This window comes from Lepidochelys kempii, chromosome 1 (genome assembly GCF_965140265.1).
Source record: "Lepidochelys kempii isolate rLepKem1 chromosome 1, rLepKem1.hap2, whole genome shotgun sequence".
NCBI lineage: Eukaryota > Metazoa > Chordata > Testudines > Cheloniidae > Lepidochelys > Lepidochelys kempii.
Genome location: NC_133256.1, coordinates 223,833,492 through 223,856,548, shown reverse-complemented (window position 1 = coordinate 223,856,548; position 23,057 = coordinate 223,833,492). Strand labels below are relative to the sequence as shown.

At 43.2% G+C, this 23,057-nt stretch overlaps 2 protein-coding genes across 6 annotated transcripts in view; one reads left to right on the top strand and one right to left on the bottom strand.

Moving 5' to 3' along the window:
- LRP6 (LDL receptor related protein 6) overlaps positions 1–23,057 on the bottom strand; it is a 299,386-nt gene that overhangs the window by 66,349 nt on the left and 209,980 nt on the right. The window contains exon 23 of one of the 5 annotated variants that reach the window (XM_073315591.1): positions 16,532–18,141. The exons of the other annotated variants lie outside the window; for them this stretch is intronic. Within the exon in view, the coding sequence (XP_073171692.1) occupies positions 18,132–18,141 (10 nt within the window). The 3' untranslated portion in view covers positions 16,532–18,131. Of the gene's footprint in view, positions 1–16,531; positions 18,142–23,057 lie in introns of those variants that run through there. 5 annotated transcript variants of the gene reach the window in all.
- Positions 1,586–22,894, top strand: BCL2L14 (BCL2 like 14). The gene is made up of 6 exons (XM_073315630.1): positions 1,586–1,842; positions 12,673–13,109; positions 17,057–17,224; positions 18,467–18,537; positions 19,889–20,161; positions 21,685–22,894. The coding sequence occupies exons 2-6, from the start codon at positions 12,704–12,706 to the stop codon at positions 21,724–21,726; spliced, it is 960 nt and encodes a 319-aa protein (XP_073171731.1). The 5' UTR covers positions 1,586–1,842; positions 12,673–12,703; the 3' UTR covers positions 21,727–22,894.

The following is a 23,057-nucleotide window of genomic DNA, read 5'->3' as shown; positions in this document are numbered from 1 at the left end:
GTATAAAGTCTGATTAAGACAGATTGCAGGGTTAAAAAATGGTGAGTTTCATTTCTTAGGGAAGCAGGTTAATGAAGTCATTAGAGGAGCAGAAGTCAGGTTAAGTAGGTTCTATTCTCAGATCTGTTGCTGAGGCCAGGCCTGTACTAAAAAAAATTAGGTCAGTTTAACTACCTCAGTCAGGGTGTGAAAAATCCACACCCTTGAGCAGTGTTAAGTCAACCTAAATCCCTGTGTACACAGCATTACAGCTACCACCTCTGAAGAAAGTGGATTACCCATGCCAATGGAAGAACTCCTCCCATCAGCCTAGGTAGTGTCTACACTGAGGCCCTACACAGCCACTGCTGCAGCTGTGGTGTTTGAAGCATAGACAAGCTCTGACTTACTTTGTGACCTTAGTCAATTGACCTATCCTCCATGCCTTAGTTTCCCTATATGTAAAATATCTACAACGCACATTGTGTAACCTACTTAATGAATGTTTGTAAAGGGCTTTGAGATCTGTAATTGGAAGTTGCTATTCAGTATAAATGCAAAGCAGCATTTTAAAATGTACTCCCGTTTATCTCCCAACAGCTGTTTTTATTCCCTTGAAACACGTGAAATGAGTTGGTGGGGTTTATAGTCCAGTCTCTATTACCCAAGACACCACTACACAAAAATCTACCCTCAGAACTGGCTTCCTTATGACAGTCTCATAGGGTTGCCAACTCTACCTAAAGTTATTCTGGGAGATCTTTTTCCCCAACATATGATGTCACTTTCTTAAAATATCCTATTAAAATTTCCCAAATTGCTTTCAATAGTCACTGGGAAATTTATGTCAATTCCAGGAAACTCCAGACCAGTCCTGGAGGGTTAGAAATTCTACAGTCTCCACTGAGCAATTCAGTCTGCAATCGCTCTTCCTCCTAAAAGCTCCCCCCACCCATCTGAACTGAGGCACAAAAGCTGCAGGAAAAGCTTATAATGCCACTGTACCTGTCCTGTGGATAAATGCAGGACTTCACTCTCCTTGGCTGTCAAGCTAGCACCTTTCACAAGCACTAGGCCCACATTTACTCTTCAGTAAAGGGGCCCAGTTACAACACAACAGATCCCTGACCTGATGATAACCACAGTTAAACAGTTCTGTGTCCAGGGGACCTAACCACATCTGAAAACTGGGTTAGAACTTTGGGCTGAGAGCTATAGCAGCAGTGTAGACCACCAGGCCTGTAAAGAAATATGGTGTCACTGTTAAGAGCATCATGTGAGTGAGTGATCAGTATCTTCTGTGGCCTTTGAGTAAATACAAGTGAAAAAGAAAAAAATTATTTATTTAATATTTTTCTTAATTTGTAGGAGTATCCCCCGAATTATTATGAAAAGAAAAGTACTTTATCAACATGGTGGTGCAATCTGACCTAAATTGATGAGAAATGGCCTTGAATCAGATAAGAGTGCAAATGTTTGCCCCAGGGAACGGTAGCTGCCACAGACTTTTTGCTTCCCTATTGTAAATTGTATATTTTTCAGGAAAGTCACATGGGCACCATCAGCCCCACCCCCTAGCTGCTCTTAATGTAAACTGGCAGATTTCTACAGTACCTCTGATTATAAGGAAGTGAAAGACACTCTCTCAAGTGCAGCTCTGCCCTTATTTGAAGCATGTAAGCAAATGTTTTAACAAAAAGCTGAAATTTTAAAATAAAAACATTACCCCCTTTTCTTTGAAGGAAAGCCAGGAAGATTACAAGACTCAACTGGTTTTAACAGAAAAGAAATAGTGACCGGAAAAACATAAGGAAGTGCTCAGCTCAAGAGACTTTAAGCCTGTTGGTGCAACTTCGGCGGAAGGTAAAAACAAAGCTAAAATAATAATTTATGCTAATCTTTTTTTCCCCCCTCCACTTGGTTTTCTGTTAGACTATGCTGGGCCATTTCTGACTATCTGAACCATCAAGTGTTGTAAATGTGAACTTCATTCATATAGAGATGGAACTGTTTATAATATATTAGTGAAACAACTGTTCCATTTTGTTCTTTTTAACTCAGTACTTTGTCATTTTAAAAAAAAAATGATTGGGCTAGAAATGGAAAAAGCTGGAGGTCCCGTGGGATCATTAGAACCAAAATATTCAGAGCTCTTACACAACTGGCTTACAAAACTTGTGACAACGTTACTCAGTGTGCTTTAAAAGAAAGTTCTGCTTGTCTAGCTGAAGAGGGCAAAGTTCTCCTCCACAATCCATGCTGTGTATACCTGTTGCGTGTAGAACTTGAATTCATGTCAATGGAAGATTCACCCAGTGAATTCATGCAGAATGTGCATCTTTACCTCCTTGTTTTGTGAGACCAGCTCAGATCTCCAAGGCTACACAGGTTCCAGCTGGGTCAATAATTGCATATGGGATTTCTCCATCTCTAACCAAAATGATCTTTTAAATCCTGCAACTTAGTAGTGGTGGTGATTCATTCTTCTCTCTGAGTAATAATCACTAAACCAGGCCCCAGAATGGAATTAACGATCACTGTGAAGTTGAAGATTTGATTTATTGGCTGTGGCATAAATATGAACTCTTAACCAGTTATGAGTGTATTGAAAGTAAATTTGTATGTCCTATTTAAGCTGTCTGTCTTCTTTAGAGCCTGTGACCTTCCCTTCAGCTCTGAGTACGGGAAGCTTCTCCTGAACAGCCAGAAAGTAGGCAGGGAATTTCTCCTCTTCTATGAGGAATATACCTAGAAAGCATGTTCCTGTAGCCTAGATTTGTTGAATGTCTGTTTTTCTCCTGACTCATTAAAGAGCCAGTGGAGGTTTGCATAAAAATAGGAGTGTTTAACTTTAGTGTCCTGGTGAAATTCAACTTTTGTTAATTCTAAATAACCCTTCAGTTGGGGGTTAGATAAGATGTCCTTAACTTCCTGGCCTAAAAAGCTGCTGCGTTCTATCTAGAACCAACTGTGTGCCCATATGGGGAAGCTGATGCTTGCCTACCTCATAGGGATGTTATAGCTGACTTAATGTTTGTAAAGTGGGTTGAAATTCTTGGATGAAGGGTACTGTATAAGCAGTGCTTCGATACCTCAGCGATGGGCGCTCTAGAAATACAAAATGGCATTGCTTCCAGTCCTCCTTTACTGGCAGGAGCAATGTTGGCATGTTATGGGGGCTTTTAAGATGGCAGGGTGGAGGACTTATAAGGGATAGTCTTCTGAAAGAAGTCTAAGAACTGCCCACCCCTTTAAAAACAAAACAAAAACTCTGATGCCCAATTCTGCTTTCAGTTACATTAGACTGTGAATCCGCATGTAAACAGCGGCAGAACTGAATGAAAGACAAAAGCATGTGTGAGCGTGTGATGATTCAGTGAGAGAAATTGTTATCTAGTCAGTTTTTCCTGCGCTGCCTTTTATTTAAGTTTTGTTTTTCAAAACAGGTTTCACAGTAAATCATCCAAGCTTCTTGTATAACCCAAGGAGTGAAGCAATAAGATATAGATTAGAAATCAGAACTGGACTTCTTAGTCTATCTTTTTACCTTATGTCTGGGTTAGGGACTGTCTATAACTCTGTGTACAGTGCCTAGCACAATGGGGCCCCAAAGTGCTACTGTAATTCAGATACATATGGGAAAAATAACAAATGCAAGAAATAGAGGATCTTTCTCTGGAAAAATAAACAAACCCTTCATTCCCAAATGGAACTGTTCTGTAATAAAGGAAAGGCAGAACAGCACCATACTAAAAGGAAAGGCAAATTAAAATATTTGTTATCCTATTCTGACACTTCAGTGCAGTAACAGCGCAAGACTCAAAGCCCACATATCATTTCCACATCAATAACAATGAGGAGAAGGTAGTCCCACAGAGTGGTGCAGATCATTTCGGAACTGGGTCCATTCAAACAAAATGGATTGTGTAATGGCTGCTAGAGTGGATTATACTGTTCAGCTATTAGATGGAAATGTGTAAAATACTTTATTTAAACTAACTCAGCCGTAGCTGGCACAGCATTAAAGGATCTTGTGATGAACACATCTGGTGTGGCTATAAGTAAGCTCTGTGGCTGGTCCATGTCTGGTACAGAGGAACATGACCTAGAGGGGAGTAGTAAGGAAAAGAATGGTGTGTGGTGGCTTTGTTTTTCTAAACTTCTGACTACCGCATTGGAGAGACTGAAACTGGAATATTGTGTCCAGTTCTGGTGTCCACATTTTAAAAGCTATATTGAGAAACTGGAAAGGATACAGAGACAGACACACACATGATTTGAGGGCTACAAAAAATATGTTGGAGCAAGAGATTTAAAGAGCTTCATTTGCTACACTTGATCTAAAAGAGGATCAAGAGGTGACTTATTTAAAATGTATAAATATCTTTATGCGGAGAAAATACTGGGTAAGAAAGAGCTCTTTAGTCTTGCAGAGAACGATCTAACAAGAACCAATGGCAGGAAGGTAAAACCAAAACAACTCCTCCAATTTTAAAAAAGCACAAATTTTTAACCGTGAGGGTGATTAACCATTGGAACAAAACACCAATGGAAGTAATGGATCTTCCATCCCTTGGTGTCTTCAGATTAAGACTGGATGCTTTTCTGGAAAACCTGTTAGCCAAACACAAGTTATCGAGCTCAATACAGGGGGAACTAGATGAAATCTATGGCCAGGGTTATGCAGGTGGTCAACACATGATTTAATGGTGCCTTCTGGCCTTAGAATCAATTAATTTCATTCACAGTGTTGCCAAACTCAAGCTTACCAAAATAATTATAAATAACACACATTTTAGTGGGGGTAGGGGGTGGGGAGTCTTTTGATGGGTGAGGGGGGTTTGTTTGTTTTTTCCTTTATCTTCTTTTGTCTTTCAGACTCTAGTGTGCAGTTGCTTCACACTTCCAAGCTTTTCTCTGTAATTGTGATGGCTAGAAACTTCTTTTACATTTTAAAAAAAAACAAAACAAAAAAGAGCGGAGGTTCATATGGGGTTTAAAACAATACCTACCTGATATCACAAGACTTGTGATACATATCATGAGAGTAGGCAACATGTCAGCCAGTTCATGGAAAGGACATGATGTGACATTTTTTCAGCAGAATTAAAAAAAAAAAAAAAGGGGGGGGGGGGGGGGGGACATTGTGTCCGCTCAGATGCCTGTGAACTCCAGAAACTTTGAAAAACAAGGCCAGACAGACTGAGAATGAGCCAATACCAGGTCTCTTCAAACCATCCTCCATAAAAACACTTCCTGTTTCCTCCAAGATACTTAAATTCCAGCAAAGCCTAGAGAATAATGTACCGGTTCTGGTTTCAGTTTCTTTCAGGGATTCCTGAGCATGAGTAAAGACAAATACACGCATTAAAAAGCCGTCTTTTCAGAAACTCTCATCTAAAAGCAGTTCCTAAGGAAATGAGCTCTCTCATGCGACAGGGCTGAGCTCTCTGTTCAGAGCTCTCCTGTGATGGTCAAGAAGTGACATGGTAATGAAGAGGGAAGTATTCTGTAAACAACAACTCTAAACCACAAATTGACTTGACACTTTCAGCTAAACAGTGTAATAAACTAATTATAGATTATTTCCTTTTTTTTTTTTTTTTAAACCTGCCAAGACCTGGCTTTAGGTGCTCTCCCTGCCACTTGCAGTAGTGACTTTTTTGATGCGTAAAGCAATTTAGGGAATGTGGCTTCTCACTTTCGGGGCTTGGCTTCACTGATTTAAGCTGAATTATAACTCGAGTTACCCCAACTCCAGTCCCATCCACACACACAATGCTTGGGTGACATGGTGTTTTTAACTCGGGTAGGCTGGGCAATTGCGGGGAGATAAGCTACTACATGAGTGAGCACTACTAGTTGGCAGCTTACACAGCTACTCTGTAGGGTGGACACAGGTGAATACTGCTCGTCCTCCAGTGCTTTTCCATATTTCCCCCTACATGTCCAGACAGGACAGACAAGTTTTCCTACAATTCACTGAGAGAGAATTCATGGAGCAGTACAGCTTAGTGCAGTACAAAGATCCATGGAATGCACCTCCCAGAAGTCCTAACAACACATACGAGTGAGTACAGCACTAGCGTAGACTCACCTCATGTGTTATCTTGGTGTGTGTCAGGTCTGACTCAAGCAAGGCTGACTCAAACGTAGATAACTCAGATTAATGCTGCAGTGAAGACCTGTCCTAGGTGCTAGGACAGTCAGGAAGGAATAAATTCCCAGGTCAGATTGGCAGAGACCCTGAGGATTTTTCCCCTTCCTCTGCAGCATGGGGAATGAGTCACTTGCTGGTTTCAGCTAGAGTAAATGGTGTATTCACTGTAACTCGACATCTTTAAATCAAGATTTGAGGACTTCAATATCTCAGCCAGAGGTTATTTGCCTATTACAGGGGTGCGTGAGGCTCTGGTGACATGCGATGTGCAGGAAGTGAGACCAGATCTTGATGGTCCCCTTCTGGCCTTAAAGTCTGTGAGTCTGTCTTCAGGAGACCAAGTGCTGAAACCTAGTGTTAGGTCAGATCTAATGCAAGATGCTGCTTCTCTTGAAATCCTTTCCATGACCCTTAGATCTCTCCTGTTACTGACCTTGTGAGATGGTGATAATCCTGAAGAGTCCCCAAACTGATACAACTTTATGCCAAAAGGGCCCGTCATAAATAGCCCTGTTGACTTCAGAGGGGCTACTCTCATAAGCAAAGCTGCTGCATCAGGCCCAGAACTGATGAATGGGCTGATTCTTTTACATGTTGGGTTCTTCCAGGATGAAAGTTGTTAGGTGCATACGAGCTTGTTTGCAGGAATCTGAAAGAGTGAGGTCCTCTCTAGACCCTCCTTCTATAGGGGGGAGAAATAGTCTATTATATATCCTCCAACTTTGAGATGTAAAACAAAGGTCCTGGCCATCTCATGTTAAGAGGAACACATGGCAACTTCACTGTCTCTGCTGACAGGAGGGTTATTTATAATATATTTTTGCCTGGAGAAAACTCCCCCATCTTGTCAAATCTTGGGGAGCAATCTTGTCTCCCATTTTAACCCATTTTTTATTGCTCCAGTCATTCTCAGAAGCCAGGATGCATCCTTCCAGTTGAGGAAGCCATGTCTGCATCCCTGCCCCACATGCAATGGATGGGATAACTGAGAACCAGGCCCTTGTGTCTACCCAATTCCTTTCCCATCTTCAGAGTCTCTCACAAAAGTTAGAATTCCTTTCTTCATTTCTGTTTCTTACATGTGTTTGCAATTCTTACCTCCTCTCCATCTGGTTTAATTGCTCCTTATCTAATGTCTTTCTGCCTCTATCCTGATGGCTTTTTAGATTGGTTTCTATTGTAAACTCAGTGGCTCATGTCCTTAAGAGCAGCCTTTAAAGCCCGTTTCTAAACAGCTCAGCCAGTACCCTAGAGTCTATGGTGCAGCATTTGTAGGCATTGTATTTACTGCAGGCAGTAGCTACTCGGTGCAGATAGGGACTAGTGTCCTCTCTTTTTCCTATATCCCAGCTGCCTCATCTCTGCCCAATAAATAGTTCAGAGTCTCTCTTGTATTTGGTGTTCATGAAGAATTGGGGAAGGTAGGATATAAATGACTTACTAGTTCACAGAAGTCTGGGAAATCCTGCATGTGCACACATAAGATAGACACTATGGCTGGAAACACTTTTTTTTTTTTCTGATCCCTCTTCCCTCACCCCCCCCCCACCTCCCCAACTGTTATGATTCTTTCTCTCCATGGCTTGCATTATTATTTAAATGTTTTCGGACCCAGCACTGACCTCTTTCCATAGCTTTAAAGACTCTAGTGATTTCCTGAAGCAGTGGCTGAATTGGGTCTTTCCCCTCTGATGAAAAGCATGAGGTCTAAAATGAAATATAATTTTGAGCTGCAATATGCACACAGGTAATGGGGACTGTAGGTTTGTAAGCTAGAACTGGACCCAAGTTACAAAGTCTATACCCACTTCTCTCTGAAATTCCTGGTTATTTGGATATGTGGTTTTGGTTTAGGCCAATCTCTGTTGTTAATATTTCCAGTCTTCAGAGGTGGTTGGGGAGGTTGTTTTGCCTCAACAAAAACCCTTAAAATCCAGTGCAACATCAGAGTACTTTCTAAGCTGCTCCTCTTTCATATCTGACTAGCCCAGAGGTGGGCAAACTACAGCCCATGGGACCGTCCTGCCCGGCTCCTGAGCTCCTCGCCCGGGAGGCTAGTCCCGAGCCCCTCCCCCGCTGTCCCCCCTCAGGGGGCAGTTGGATAGGGCAGAGGTTCGGGGGGGGGCAGTCAGGGGACAGAGGGTTGGATAGGGGGTGGGGTCCTGGGGAGGGTTAGGGGTGGGGATCCCGGGAGGGGGCAGTCAGGGGACAATGTCTTTTCCCATACACTAAGGAGAAAGGATATGGTGTCTGCCTGAACTGGGTTTGGAAGCAGGTCTACTGTGGCCTCTGTTTGTAGCACAGCATTCTGGCCTGCAATCCAGCCACTGAGTCCCTCCCGCACACACAGCGAGGTTGCTGTACCTGTTACCAATGGAGGTGTTGAAGATTTAGAAATTCAGCTGATGTAAATCAACACAGCTCCACTGTTTTCAGTGGAGCTATGCTGGTTTACACCAGTGGAGATCTGGCCTTCAGTACACATGATAGCATCAATTTATTATTATTTACTATTATTATTTAAATCTCAGGCTGTATTGACCTGAGGTCAAAAAGTTTTCCAAAGACCACAACTGACTGACAAACGAATGTCCATTTGATTTCACATGGTAGTACCAAAACAGGACATCCTAATCACACACTTCACTGCTAAATAGAGAGGCACATAATAGACTGGCTTGTGCCCGAAGGGTAGGAGTTTCAAAAGAGCCTAAGGAAGTTAGTTGCCTCACTCCCGTTGACTCTCCCTGGCAGTTAGCACTTTGTGTGGCTTTTTCCAGTGGTGCCCTAATGAACATCCAGTGTTGGAGTTAGATATCATAGTGGGAACACAGTAGCACTAATATTGAATAAAAAGGAGGGAATAGTTAGATGCCAACATGAAAGGCCTGGCAGTTGGAAAGGACTAACTTGAATTTGTTTAAGTTCCATATTGTTATCTGAATATGGACGCGTCACTCCCCTGCAGAAGTAGCAGATGTCCGAGGCCTTTGCAGATCAGCTTCTGAGGGGAGAGGAAATCTGTGATGTGAGGCCAGGGTATAGAGTATGTATAACTTGTATAATTAATGCTATATACAGCAGTCCTTGGACAGAGGTGGTCACAATCAGCATGAGGCTAGCCCCCTTTTCCAGAGAAATCATCCCAGGAACCAATGCCCACCTCCCAAGGAACATCTTTTTCTCAGGATTTGACTTTAGTTAGAGAGATTAAAACAGGAAGCAAACTTTTTTGCTGCTTCTCTACAGCAGCCACATGGAAACCACAACAGTAAACCAACAACAATGAGGCATTTTTCCAAATCTGAAATCTTGCTTGTACGCTAAAATCTTGCAAGACTCTGTGTAACAGTGCCATTGTGTGACCCAGCCATAATAGTGCTTGTGCAAGCGAGAGGCTCACTTCATAGAACTTCCCCTCCAGTGTTCCAGCTGAACACCCTAGCCAAGTAATTGGGATGATGTTAGAAATTTTCATATGGCTTTCTGCGGGGCAGCTGTTCAGTCACTTGCTTCCATTCGTTCCTGTTGTTGCTCTGGGTTTATAGAGGTCAGGAGGGAAACGAGCCCAGTGACAAGCACAAGTAATGGAGTGTTTCATGCTGAAAGGAATGATAGAATGATAAACAATGGATAGAGCAGCTGAAAGACCGCAGGCAGTGTGTGTGTCTAGCTGTACCAGTTCCCCAACAGAGGAGAGGATACAATAACTAGGCACCACTGTATCAGCCATTAAAAAATCATGATTTTAAAAACTAACAAATATGGGGTTCATATTTTATTTGCCTTCCTGGCTGGAGCCTTTAGAGTTTACATTTTCAGACCTTTCTCTACAAACTAGGGCTGTCAAGGGATTAAAAAAAATGAATTGTGATTAATTGCACTGTTAAACAATAATAGAATACCATTTATTTAAATATTTTGGTGTTTTCTACTCTTTCAAATATATTGATTTCAATTACAACACAGAATACAAAGTATACAGTGCTCACTTTATATTTTTTTATTACAAGTATTTTGCACTGTAAAAAATCAAGAGGTTTTTTTCAGTTCACCTAATACCAGTACTGTGATGGAATCTCTTTTTATCATTAAAGTTGAACTTACAAATGTAGAATTATTTCAAAAAACTTTTATTTTTAATGTAAAATTTTAGAGCCTGCAAGTCCACTCAGTCCTACTTCTTGTTCAGCCAATCACTCAGACAAACAAGTTCGTTTACGTTTGCAGGAGATAATGCTGCCCGCTTCTTGTTTACATTGTCCTTTGAAAGTGAGAACAGGTATTCTCAGGGCACTGTTGTAGCCAGTGTCACAAGATATTTACATGGCAGAAGTGCTAAAGATTCATATGTCCCTTGATGCTTCAACCACAATTCCAGAGGACATGCGTCCATGCTGATGACGGGTTCTGCTTGATAACAATCCAAAGTAGTGCAGACCAACGCATGTTCATTTTCATCATCCGAGTCAGATGCCACCAGCAGAAGGTAGATTTTTCTTTTTTGTTTCAGGTTCTGTAGTTTCCGCATCGGAGTGTTGCTCTTTTCAGACTTCTGAAAGCATGCTCCACACCTCGTCCCTCTCAGATTTTGGAATGCACTTCAGATTCTTAAACCTTGGGACGAGTGCTGTAGCTATCTTTAGAAATCTCACATTGGTATCTTCTTTCACTGTAGATTTCACAAAACGCAAAGTGTTCTTAAAATGAACAAAATGTGCTGGGTCATTGTCCGAGACTGCCATAACATGAAATACATGGCAGAATACGGGTAAAACAGTGCAGGGGCCATACAATTCTCCCCCAAGTAGTTCAGTCACAAATTAACGCATTTTTTTTAACGAGAGTCATCAGCATGGAAGCATGTTCTCTGGAATTGTGGCCAAAGCATGAAGGGCCAAAAGAATGTTTAGCATATCTGGCACGTAAATACCTTGCAATGCCAGCTACAAAAGTGCCATGCAAATGCCTCTTCTCACTTTCTGGTGACATTGTAAATAAGAAGCAGGCAGTATTATATCCTGTAAATGTAAACAAACTTAGCGATTGGCAGAACAAGAAGTAGGACTGAGTGAACTTGTAGACTGTGACGTTTTATATTACACACACACAAATCTACATTTGTAAGCTGCACTTTCACAACAAAGATTGCAGTACTTGTATGAGATGAATTGAAAAATACTATTTTGTTTATCACTTTTAATTACAAATATTTGCACTGTAATATACACTTTGATTTCAATTACAACACAATACAATATACACGAAAATGTAGAAAAACATCTACAATATTTAATTTTTAATTGGTATTCTATTTAATAGTGCAATTAATCACGATTAATTTGTTTGAGTTAATAGCATGAGTTAACTCTGATTAATCAACAGCCTTACTACAAACATGATAGCTAGAAACTTCCATTTAAAAAAAAAACTGAGATTCTTGTATCACTTGATGAATCCAGGAGCTCGGGAACTCCAAATACCATGAGGCTTGCATTAACATCATCAGAGTTGGCAACACTGCAAAGTTTTATAGTTGGGGAGGGGCTGATGGAACCCAGCAGAGAGTGGAGGTAATGTGGATTTAGTGAAATTTGCACATAGGATGCGCTTTAGTTAATTGAAATCTTTTCTTCCATCACATCCTTGTGAGAATCAGTATTAATATAACAACCTTCCCTGTTTCCTGCATTCTACCCAAAGTTAACAGCTTCCCAGTTGCATCTGGTATCTCTTGCACCCATCTCCAAGCCACCCATGCTAGGAATTGCCACCCAGTTTGACATGCACAAAGTTCTTTTCTCTCCTCCTCCACAATATTTCTGAAAATTCAGCTGTTCCAAGGAGCATCCTCTCAACAATGACCATGTGCCACTTTGCTTGTTCACTATACTGTAACTATTTATTTGTGCCTTTAGACGGTAAGATCTTTGCATCAGGGACCCTGCCTAGCATAGAAATATATTCCTATATTGCATAGGATTAGAAGGGGCTTCCTAGGTCATTAAGTCCAATCCTGTGCTATCACAGACAACTCTATCTCTTTACGCCCATTAAATAAACTTATCAAGCCCTATGTCAAAACTAGTGAGGTTGTTTGCTCCCATTGGAATGCTATCCCAGAAATGTGGCAAATGTTACCTCCTGTAAAGCACCATGTACATTTGCATCAGCTTAGAAACAATAACATGCAGAAAGTTTCTGGCAAAAACACCCCCTTGCCTGAATGATATTCCAGGGACCATGTTAGGGTAGCCAAATCCAATTCAAGTCAACATAAAAAAATGAGAGAGAGGGAGCATGCTGTAATAGCTCCTTGCCCCCTGGGATCCATTCTTCCAGATCTAGGAAGTTGCTTGGACAAGCCACTTAACCACTCTGTAAAATAATACTCCCCTGGCTCACAGGTGCTGTGAGGCTTAAGTCATTGAAGTTTAAGTGCTTTGGTGAAAGGCTCTCTAGTATTATTCAGAATTAACAAAATTGGTGTGCTCCCTAAGCCATTAAGACTAACAAGGAATATGTCATTTTAGGGGCAAGATAAAGCTAACCAGTGACGCCAACATGGAAGAGATCTCTCTGGAGGATGAGGACAGAGACACCGTGGAATACAAAGTTCTTATGGCCTATGCCCAGCGGCGTCTCTCTGTGAGTAAATACAGGCAACTTCTGGAAAGGGAGGCGAAGACCTTGAAAGGATCGTCTACAGAGAGAGGGGAAAGGGAAGGGATCCCTCAAGCCAATAAGGGTGAGACGCACCAAGAATTGTCAGTCCAGGACAAAGGGCCCGCTGCCCAACGTAAAAAGCAAAGGAAGAAAAAGTTCATGCAGAGATGCCTGCTGCTTTTCTCCTGTGCCAGAGGAGAGAGGGAGAAGGGCCCACAGGAGCTAGCCACAAACCAAGACACTGTGAATGGGTATGGCTTAAAGTTGCAGATGGCACTCCAGACCTCTTCTCCAGAGTCAGAAGGTGGGTGCCTGAATAGTTTCTCTTTCTGTCTCCAGTCCCTTTTTCATGCTGGTTTCTATTTCTCTCCTAAATAGCTTATTGATGGCTGATTTTGCTGCCTTTCTCCTTTACTTGTTAATATATTCTTTCATGCTAGCTGTGGGAATAAAATTGCCAGTCCTGGTCCCTAAACAAAAAACAGAGTAGATTCATGCTTGTAATATACCTTTTAGTCTCCACACTGAACCTATACACCGGCCATGAATATCCTGCCATAATTGTACAATTGCACAGATTTGCTTTTCCAAGCACTAGTTTATTGTTCCCTGAACTGGGCTAAAGAATGTAATGAAGAGTAGTTTAAGAAAAACAATAGATGTGGGCCAGACTGCAGTCTCCTATGGTAAAATCAGCAAAGAGAGGGCTGAGAGGGACTCATCCAAGGGGTCTACTCAAGCAGTTTTCCTCATAGAATCAGAGGATTGGAAGGGGTCATCTAGTCCAGTCGCTTACAGTCATGGCAGGACTAAGTATTTGGCCATCTGTGACAGGTGTTTGTCTAACCTGCTCTTAAAAAATCTCCGATGGAGATTCCACAGCCTCACTGGGCAATTTATTCCAATGCTTAACCACCCTGACAGTTTGGAAGTTTTTCTGAATGTCCAACCTAAATCTCTCTTGCTGCAATTTAAGCCCATTGCTTCTTGTCCTATCCTCAGAGGTTCAGGAGAACAATTTTTCTCCCTCCTTCTTGTAACAACTGTTTATGTACTTGAAAACTGTTATGTCCCCTCTGTTTTCTCTTCTCCAGACTAAACAAACCCAATATTTTCAGTCTTTCCTCATATGTCATGTTTTCTAGACCTTTTAATAATTTTTGTTCTCTGAACTCTCTCCAATTTGTCCACATCTTTCCTGAAATGTAGCGCCCAGAACTGGACACACTTCTCCAGTTGAGGCCTAATCAGCACAGAATAGAGCAGAAGAATTACTACTTGTGTCTTGCTTGCAACACTCCTGCTAATACATCCCAGAATGATATTTGCATGTGGTGTGTTTTTGTTTGTTTTGTTTTTTGCAGCGTTATATTGTTAACTCATTTAGTTTGTGATCCACTGTGACCCCCAGATCTTCTTCTGCAGCATCTATCCTAGGCCATCATTTCCCATTTTCTGTGTGCAATTGATTGTTCCTTCCTAAGCGGAGTACTTTGTATTTGTCCCTTATTGAATGTCATCCTATTTTCTTCAGACCATTTCTCCAGTTTGTTCAGATCATTTTGAATTTTAATCCTATCCTCCAAACCACTTGCAACCCCTCCCAGCTTGGTATCCTCCACAAACTTTATAAAAGGACTCTCTGCCATTATCTAAATCACTGATGAAGATATTGAACAGAACCAGACCCAGAACCAATCCCTGTAGGACCCCACTCGTTATGCCCTTCCAGCATGACTGTGAACCACTGATAACTACTCTCTGGGAACGATTTTCCAACCACTTATGCACCCATCTTGTTGTAGCTCTATCTAAGTTGTACTTCCCTAATTTGTTTGAGAAGGTAATTTTGCTGGCTCTGGACCCCCAGTGTCTTCTACTCCCTGGCATCATAGTTGAAATAGAAACACTGTACCAAGGCTTTTCTAACTTCTCCCACAGCAGCCACCATTACTACAGGATCCCTCTTAAAAGGGGTTCCCTACTGAAGAGGGAGGGCAAGGTAACACAGCCCCCAGCTGGGTGCCTTCTCCTGAGGAATCTCCATGGGACCCCAGAAAGATATGGGTCACATTCCCAGCCCCACCCCCATCCAGTGCAGGCCTACCACCTGGCCCAGGGATCCCAACCCTACAGAGAGCTCTCCATGGGGTCTTGAGAAGAGGGAACAGTGCCACGGAAGTGGCGGAGCCTACCCTCCTCTGTCCAGTAGGCAGGAAAGCTGCATGTGGAGGGTGCTTATCTCCATGCTCAGATTTAGCGGGCCATTCTCTGGCCCATTATCAGTGATTTATCATACACCCAGTATCCAAAGGCTATCGCTTAAATGAGGTGCTGTGACATGGCTGATGAGACTCCACCAGGTCTCCACAGGCAACTAGCTCATGCTCTAGAGCACAAGGGTCAAGATAGGTGATAGAATGGCCAGGTTTACCAGGTGTATCCACTGCTTGCAAGGTGGCCCCAGTATTCTACTCAGAATAAGACACTTGTCCCATCTTCAGTATTATTGGCCGAATTACATCCTGTGGTGGTAGTCATTGCCTTCTCCCCCTTTGCTATATTTACAGGGCCTCCTAAAACAACCCATAACTCACATCTCCAATCCAGTCACCCCACCAGCTTCTAAACCCTCCCAAGCATCTAGGACAAGCCACCCAAGCAGTCATCCTCCCAGCTGTCAAAGCTGGTTACATCTATCAATACAAGATCTCTGCCTACTCCTCCCACCCTTGTGGATAAGTGGACCTAACCAGACTCTTCCATTGGCAAAAATCATTTGCCCACCTCCAGATGCCATTCCGACCACATACTTTTTAATTTCCTGCCCAGACATTATTAAGGAAGGTCACACTGGCCTGTTTTAGTAATCTGACATTCCTTTCAATGTACCATAAACCAACCAGCAGGTGGCAGTCTGAGCTCAACTACGAATGCTGTTTCCCCCATCAGTACTGTTAGACGCAGGGTTTGGTCCTAAAACCAGGCTTTAGCAATACGGTAGCAGATCACCCTCCCAAGCCCTAAAACAGTGAACTCACATTTGCAGGAGAACCTGCTACTTGTGGCAGTGTGGGATGCAGGCATCCTTCAGGAAAGGGGGGTGCTTGCTGTGATCATTTGTATGTCAGCCCCGGATTGTCTTCCTAGATCAGACATTAGCTCAGCTATGAACTCTGGGGCCAACATTTCCAAACCTGGATGCCTAATGTTAGGCTTCTAGATTCATGTTTAGGCACTGGAATAAATGACCTGATTTCCACCCTGCAAACTCCACCGCCAAAGGCTGAGCAGACAGCAGCTCCCAGACATGATATAAAGGGAGCTCCCTTCAGAGCTGGGTCATCCAGGAGCTGGTCTGGCTGTCTGCTGGTCAAAACAGGAGTTGTCCCTTGCGGGATCAGAGTTCAGGTCCCAAGCTCCCAGGGACTTAGTGCAGGAAAGAGCAACTTCCAGCTCGGACAAGCTCAGCAGCAATCTCCCGCTCGCTTGGTTGGTATGAGAGATCCTCCGTTTGGCTGGCTGACCGTCAGTTTGTAGATCACAAAGGTCCTGGATAGAGTCTTAGCTGCGGGGTGGGGGGCGGGGTGTGTGTGAGTGTGTGTGTATGGCATACATCAAGCCTGGCCACTGGATTAAAGGGCTCTGTTCATGGTCATGTCCGCTCCAGCCTCTTGCCATACAAGAGGAACACAGAACTCCCAGCCTGGGAGAGATTGTCTTTTATTAAAACGCATCACCACAGTGTTTTATACAATTGGGCATAGATGAACCAACCATTTACAATATCCCAATACAACCAGCTCTGAAAGCCGCGATCCTGAGGATAGGGTGATCAGATATCCTGATTTTCGGGGCTTTGTCTTATATAGGCGCCTATCACTCCCCACCCCCATCCTGATTTTTCACACTTGCTGTCTGGTCACCCTACCTAAAGAGCAAAGCAATCTCATCTTCTAATGTGCAATCGTCTCCAGAGGTACAAAGGCATGCAGTAACCAGTGAACACTACATACTATCTTCCACTGGAGAGCTACTGCTCAGATAATGAGAAAAGTTTGTGGTGCATCATGGGTGTGTAGCATTCCCCTCCATTCCTAATTACAGCCACCTGAGCCCAAAGAGCAGCAAGGCTCTGTGATCGGGAAATGTGCCTCTTGATCTTGTCCTGTTCCTCCTCCTCAGGGTTCTGTGAATGCTAATGTGTTAAGCCTGCTTGAGGGACTAACCAGCAGGATTTCTTTTTTCCAGGTGAGGCAGAGGGTTTCCTCCACGTTGCAGACAGACTTGCTAAGATAGTTAACGCCAGGTTGCACTCAGCTCCCCGGGGAGTGGGTTTCAGAGCGCTAGAGCGCACTCCAAGTCTAGAGGCAGATGGTGGACAGCTCAAATTCCCTCAGCAAGAGGGAGGTGAAAAAGGTAAGATTGATTGACTGACTGAGGTAGTGCAGTAAAACTCCTCAAAAACAACAAGGCGTCCGGTGGCACCTTAAAGACTAACAGGTTTATTGCGGCATAAGCTTTTGTGGGTAAAAAACCCACTTCGTCAGATGCATCAACTACTCAGTGTATGATACTGTGCTTAGAGCTACAGCCTGAAGCCTATATAACTGTAATTGGGGTAGGCTTGTGCTGAAGAAACTAGCTCATTTTCTGGTTATTCAGGTTCCGGGTACCCCTCCTACCACTGTTGTTTAATTTGTATCGCAGTAGCACTTAGCGGTACCAGCTGAAATCAGGACCCCACAATGCTAGCTCCTACACAAACACTTAGTGGCACACAGAGGCTAGCACAGTAGAGCCCTGCTCTCAGTTGGGTGCTACTGTAGTACAAATAATTAATAAAGCTCATGAGAATCTTGAAGTCTGAATTGAACATGACAGAGAGCCTGGGTGGGGAAGCAGAGGCACAGGTAGATGAAATGACTTGCCGAGGGTCATGCTGAAGGCAGAGCCAGGAATAAATCCATTGTCTTCTGATGCCGAGCCCAGTGCCTTATTCACTGGACCATGCTGCCTTTGTGACTTGCTTTCTCCTTCTGCAAGGTGACTGCACTGACTGCATGATCCACTGGCTACACTATATTTCTGGATCATTTGTTTTTCCCAGGCTCAGTGGGGAATTCTCTCTCTTTTGGTGTGAGGTTTTCAGGACTCTTTTCATTCAGAGGAGGGCCGCCAGACATGGTAGCATGTTCCTTGCTCTGGTTGTTTGACAAGCGGACACCTCATAGCTTGCCAGAGCTGCCACTAGCAGATGTTGCTCCTGAGTGGCGGGGTGGAGCCTTGTACTCCCACTAGCCACTTCAGGGTCTTGTCTTCAATATCAGATACTCCTTGAAGAAAGCAAGAATAACAGGGATTAAACCCCAGTCCCACTCCCTGACTGGAGCAAAATTCTATAAGGGCATAATAAATTACTGGAACTCGTAACGGACAAAGAACATCTCCTATTCCAGAGTGTGCTACAAACATCTGCCTAAAACCTACATGCAGGTCTGTCATTGTATATTTTACCTGGTTCAAGCCACAAAATGGGAGTTGCTTTCTTACAAAGCTGATCATTCTCTATGTGGTGTAGACAATGAGCTAGTTCCTTTAAGTCTGCTACCTGGATCCTGCTAGAAGAAAGTAATTATTTCTTTTCCTCCCCAACTCCAGATGAAGAAGAGAGGATAATAGAAACGATAGTTGCATTGTTAAGACAATCTGGGGATAAACTGGAAGAAACGGTAATATACGCTTTATTTTTTAAATGAACAGTCCGCTCTGTGTACGTTTCATTATACTTTTGCCAGCAGTGAATGCTATGATTAAGGTTGCAGAACCATTTCTATTCTGATCCTTTTTCACACATTTAGAACTTTCTGAAACTTTCATTATTTGGGCTGAGATTTTTCTGCGCTAGGCCTCGCATCTTAAGATTTGGGCTTTAAGATTTTCAGAGGCACAAAAGAAAGTAGTTGCCTGGCCACTATTCATTTCAATGGGAGTTGGACACCTAACTGCCTTTTGAGCTTCTGAAAATCTCCCCCTTTCAGCATTAAGCTTGGCACATGAGTAGTTTTCAGGGACCGCCCTAAACCAAAAGGTGCCCCAGGTGAGGAGCATCTTCAGTGCCGCCCTCCTTCCAATTGTTAAACTTTTGAATACCTTATTTTTTATTGCATTTGTATCCCATTTCATGACTTTGGTGCATGATGTGCATGCATGATTTATCCCCGTCATATAAAACAATACACTTTCACGCTAGATCTGTAAATCTGTATCTATTCATGCCATACAAAAGCAAATAAAAACTTGTTTCCACTAAGATTGTAGAAACTTTTTAATTTTAAGAATAACTGAAATGTACTATCAAAACCTGAAATGCTTTACTTCAAACATTCTATTTTCCCTTTTGTCACTAACAACAAAAGCAGCACCTGGAGCCTGACACCCCAAGTGGTCGCCTGCCCCTAAATCTGGTCCTGCCCAGGGAGGTTAAACTCTCTCTGTAACTTTGGAGGGGAAATCTTTTGAATTAAGAGTTAATGTTTGAAAATTCTACCCTGAGCTTATATAAATTGCCCCCTGCATGAATTCATTAGTTGGAGCTGAGGCTGGGATTTTCAGCACTGAAAGCATAGGTCTCTACTACTGTACTTAACTCCTGAAGCTGGTAGTGATAGTAGATTCTTGTCCTCTACATAGACCAGTCACTAGAGGGAGGACATGTTAAACCCTGAACCAATAGATTTCACATACACAGACACATCACTGAGAGTACAATCCTACACACACTTTACTCATGCAAGTAATCCCCACTGATGTCAGTAGGACTGTGTAAGTAAAGTAACTCCTGTGTGTACGTTTGATAACTCTCATGGGTAAGTTTGCAGGATCAGGCCCTAAGCCTGAAAATGCAGACTTCATACATGAGAGCACATCTCTCTAGATCTAATAACGAATATGTTGTTGAATACAGACTCCATGGAGACACTAGGGTGGATTTCACTTTTCCAAGCACTAGATTCCTCCTCAGTAAAACTCTGTATTTATGACCATGGCTTTAATGGATTAATAGTTATGCTCCTTTTTCAGATAAAAAGGGACAGCACTTTCTATCACTGCGTCACAAAGATGCTCTCCTATGCCTTCTTCAAGAAACTCACTGATCAGTACCTGGAGGAAGACCCAGGAGATTCTACCAGGGAGACAGAAGGCAAAATACAGTGCACCAAAGCTGCCTTTGTGATGGAAGTTACAACCAGACTTACAGCCGTGGACAACCATCCTATGAACATGGTCCTTGGGTTTGGAGTAAAATACCTCAAAGAAAATTTTAGCCCTTGGATTCAGAACCATGGTGGATGGGTAGGAGACTTCATTCTTTAGAATGATAGGCTAGCACACCTCTATGCAATGAACATCCTTTTGGATTGAAAACAGATGTTAGAAAATTGTACTGCTTAAATATCTCTTTTAGAGGATGAGAGTGGTCAGGGACTATATTACATGACTATACATTCAACAACATATAGAGGGCCTAAACGTATCCAGTTCTGAGAGCAATGAGAGCCATGGGCACAAAGTATCTCTGAAAAACATGCAGTTAGGCTCCTGAGGTGCTATCTTGTGATCCCCTGACACAAGACATCTCAATCTTTGCACATAGAGGCCCAGATCCTCACAAGTATATAGGCTCCTAACTCCCATTAAAATCTGTGGAAGTTAGGAGTCTATATACCTTTTGAGGATCTGGGCCATAGTCCTTTAACCCTGTAATGTAACCCACTAGCATGGCCCTCTTTTGACCATGCAGAGTCCCAGTTCTCTACATCTTCTGTCCTGAAAGCTTCCTTAGTCTGTTTTAGGTCTCAAGTTTATGCCCTCTTCCATGCTGTCCCTTATGGAATGCATTCCCACTTCTGTGCCCCCAACAGCATCTCTCCTCTTTCAGCTGTCTCCTTAGAGCTCACCTTTGAAAAGTCCTCCCAGGCCGATTCCCTTCCCAGCAATGCCTCTGTTAGGGTTACCATATTTGAACATTCAAAAAAGAGGACATGCCGGGGGGGGGGGGGAATTTGCTCGTGCCAACTCTGCCTCCTCCCTGCCCCATTGGGCCCCTTCCCCAAATCCCCACCCCGGTCCCGCCTCCTCCCCTGTGTGCACCACGTTCCCCCTCCATCCCAGCAGTGCAAAACAGCTGTTTCGCGGAACACGCGCTGGGAGCTAGGGAGGAAAGAGTGATCAACATTCACTCTTTCTTGAATGATCAACTCTTCTTTGGGGAAAAATGATAATGGCAAAATCCCGGACATTTTTAGATATTTAAAAATTACTGGCAGATGGCTATTTAAGAACCAAAAAGCCAGACATGTTTGGGAAAATATGGACATACTGTAACCCTAGCCTTTGTGCGCCCCCAATCTGCTGACCCACAGCTCATTTGCCTGAATTTGATTGCAAGCTCCTCAGGCAAAGGACCTTGTTGTTCTGTGTTCTGCAAAGCAGTGTGGTCAGCTGTGACGCTGTATAAATATGTTGCAGCTCTAGACTCTACGTCTGTGGTAGGCAACCTGCAGCCCATACATGGCCCGTCAAGGTAATCCGCTGGCAGGCCGCAAGATAGCGTGTTTACATTGACTGTCTGCAAGCATGTCCACCCGCAGCTCCCAGTGGCTACGGTTTGCCATTCCCAATCCATGGGAGCTGTGGGTTGCCCACCACTGCTCTACATCAATTCAGATCGTTGGTATGCAGGGCTGTGTGGTTGATGGCCTCACAGGTCAGCAGTGGAAAAATCCATTGTTGTGATGCGCACATTGACAGCATTTGAAAAGGAGTACAGTCACACTTCCTATTTTACCAAGTCCTTCTCTTTTCTTCTGTTGCAGGAACATGCCTTGGGATTATTGGACGAGGAAGAAGTAGAATAAACTTGAGCAGATTCACTCTCCAGGGCTTTTAATAGCCTTGGACAGGCACACATGCTGTAGCTTTACAACAATCCAATGCCAGAGTGATTTTGAGAGGGGAGGGTAGAAGAGGAGAATGCTGGGACTTGAAGGTCCCCAAGGGAAGGAAGTGTGATCACTCTTCTTGAAGCCTTCTGTTAAGGTGCAAGTGTTAATCAATGTGTAGGAGAACAAGACTAGCTACTTTTCTCAGGGTGAGCAAACATCTCATTGGCCCTCAAGTGCCACCTTGTGCCTCATGGCTAACATGACTTCAGATGCCTTTTTAAACCTTGTAATGGATGTATCTTAAGGTTCAAATACCATAGTGTGTAATCCATGCCAAGCAACACCTGAATGTAACTGAGCTACAGCTGCAAGGCTAGATTTTCATGTGCTCTGAACCCAGTGATGGGGCCAGATTTTCCCACAGAGCTCAGCATGTTAAGTGCTGCAAATGCTTTTCGGAAGCTGACCCTTAATGCTATCACCTTACCACTTACAATCAGGTTATGCTAGAGCTGTATTTGGGCCTTGTGTGTGTTTCAGCCAATCAGAGGCCAGTTTATGAAATAAGGTGGATTCTGACCAGGGGACACTATTTATTTTCCCTAGCTTGAATCACAGACCACCGTTCAGCAATGTCCAGCCCGTGCTGTTTTTAACATGATGCAAATGGCGTAGCACTGCTGGATCCACATCCCTCTTCTGGTGTGGTGCTGCTACTGTGTTAATTGCTCACTAAGAAGGACAGAGAGACAAAGTTGGCTTGAATGTAACAGTGAAAATTAGCCATCCAAAAATAAGCAGCTGTTTTTTATTTTGCTCGGTGTTAGTGGGCTGGGATGAGAGGGATTTTTCTCCAGCAGCAGGAGGGGTCAATGCAGAACCTCAGTCAAGTGAGCTGTTTCTTATTTAAACAGTCTTTCACTTTTCATACATGTCACAGTTACTCTTTGAGTGCAACCTACTTCTTCTACAGCAGAGCTCAGTCATACTCCTTAGCCTGAGATGATGGCTTTGATTTGCTGTAGGCTAGTGTGAAAACTTGTGCACCACTCTTGTAATTGCAGTTAATTGCATTCACTGCATCGCAGTCCAAAATTTCATTGCTGGGCCAAACACTAGTTCTCCATGATGAATAAAAGAGTGCAATAAATCTACTTGTGTTTTTTGGAGTGAGGCAGCTGACAACCACCACCTCTAACCCTACCCAAGTACCTATAGTCCACTCTTTATAGAGGGGGGGGATCCTTTTGGATCTTACCACTGACATTCTGTACAGGGCTGAGGGGTTTTTGTTGCATCCAACT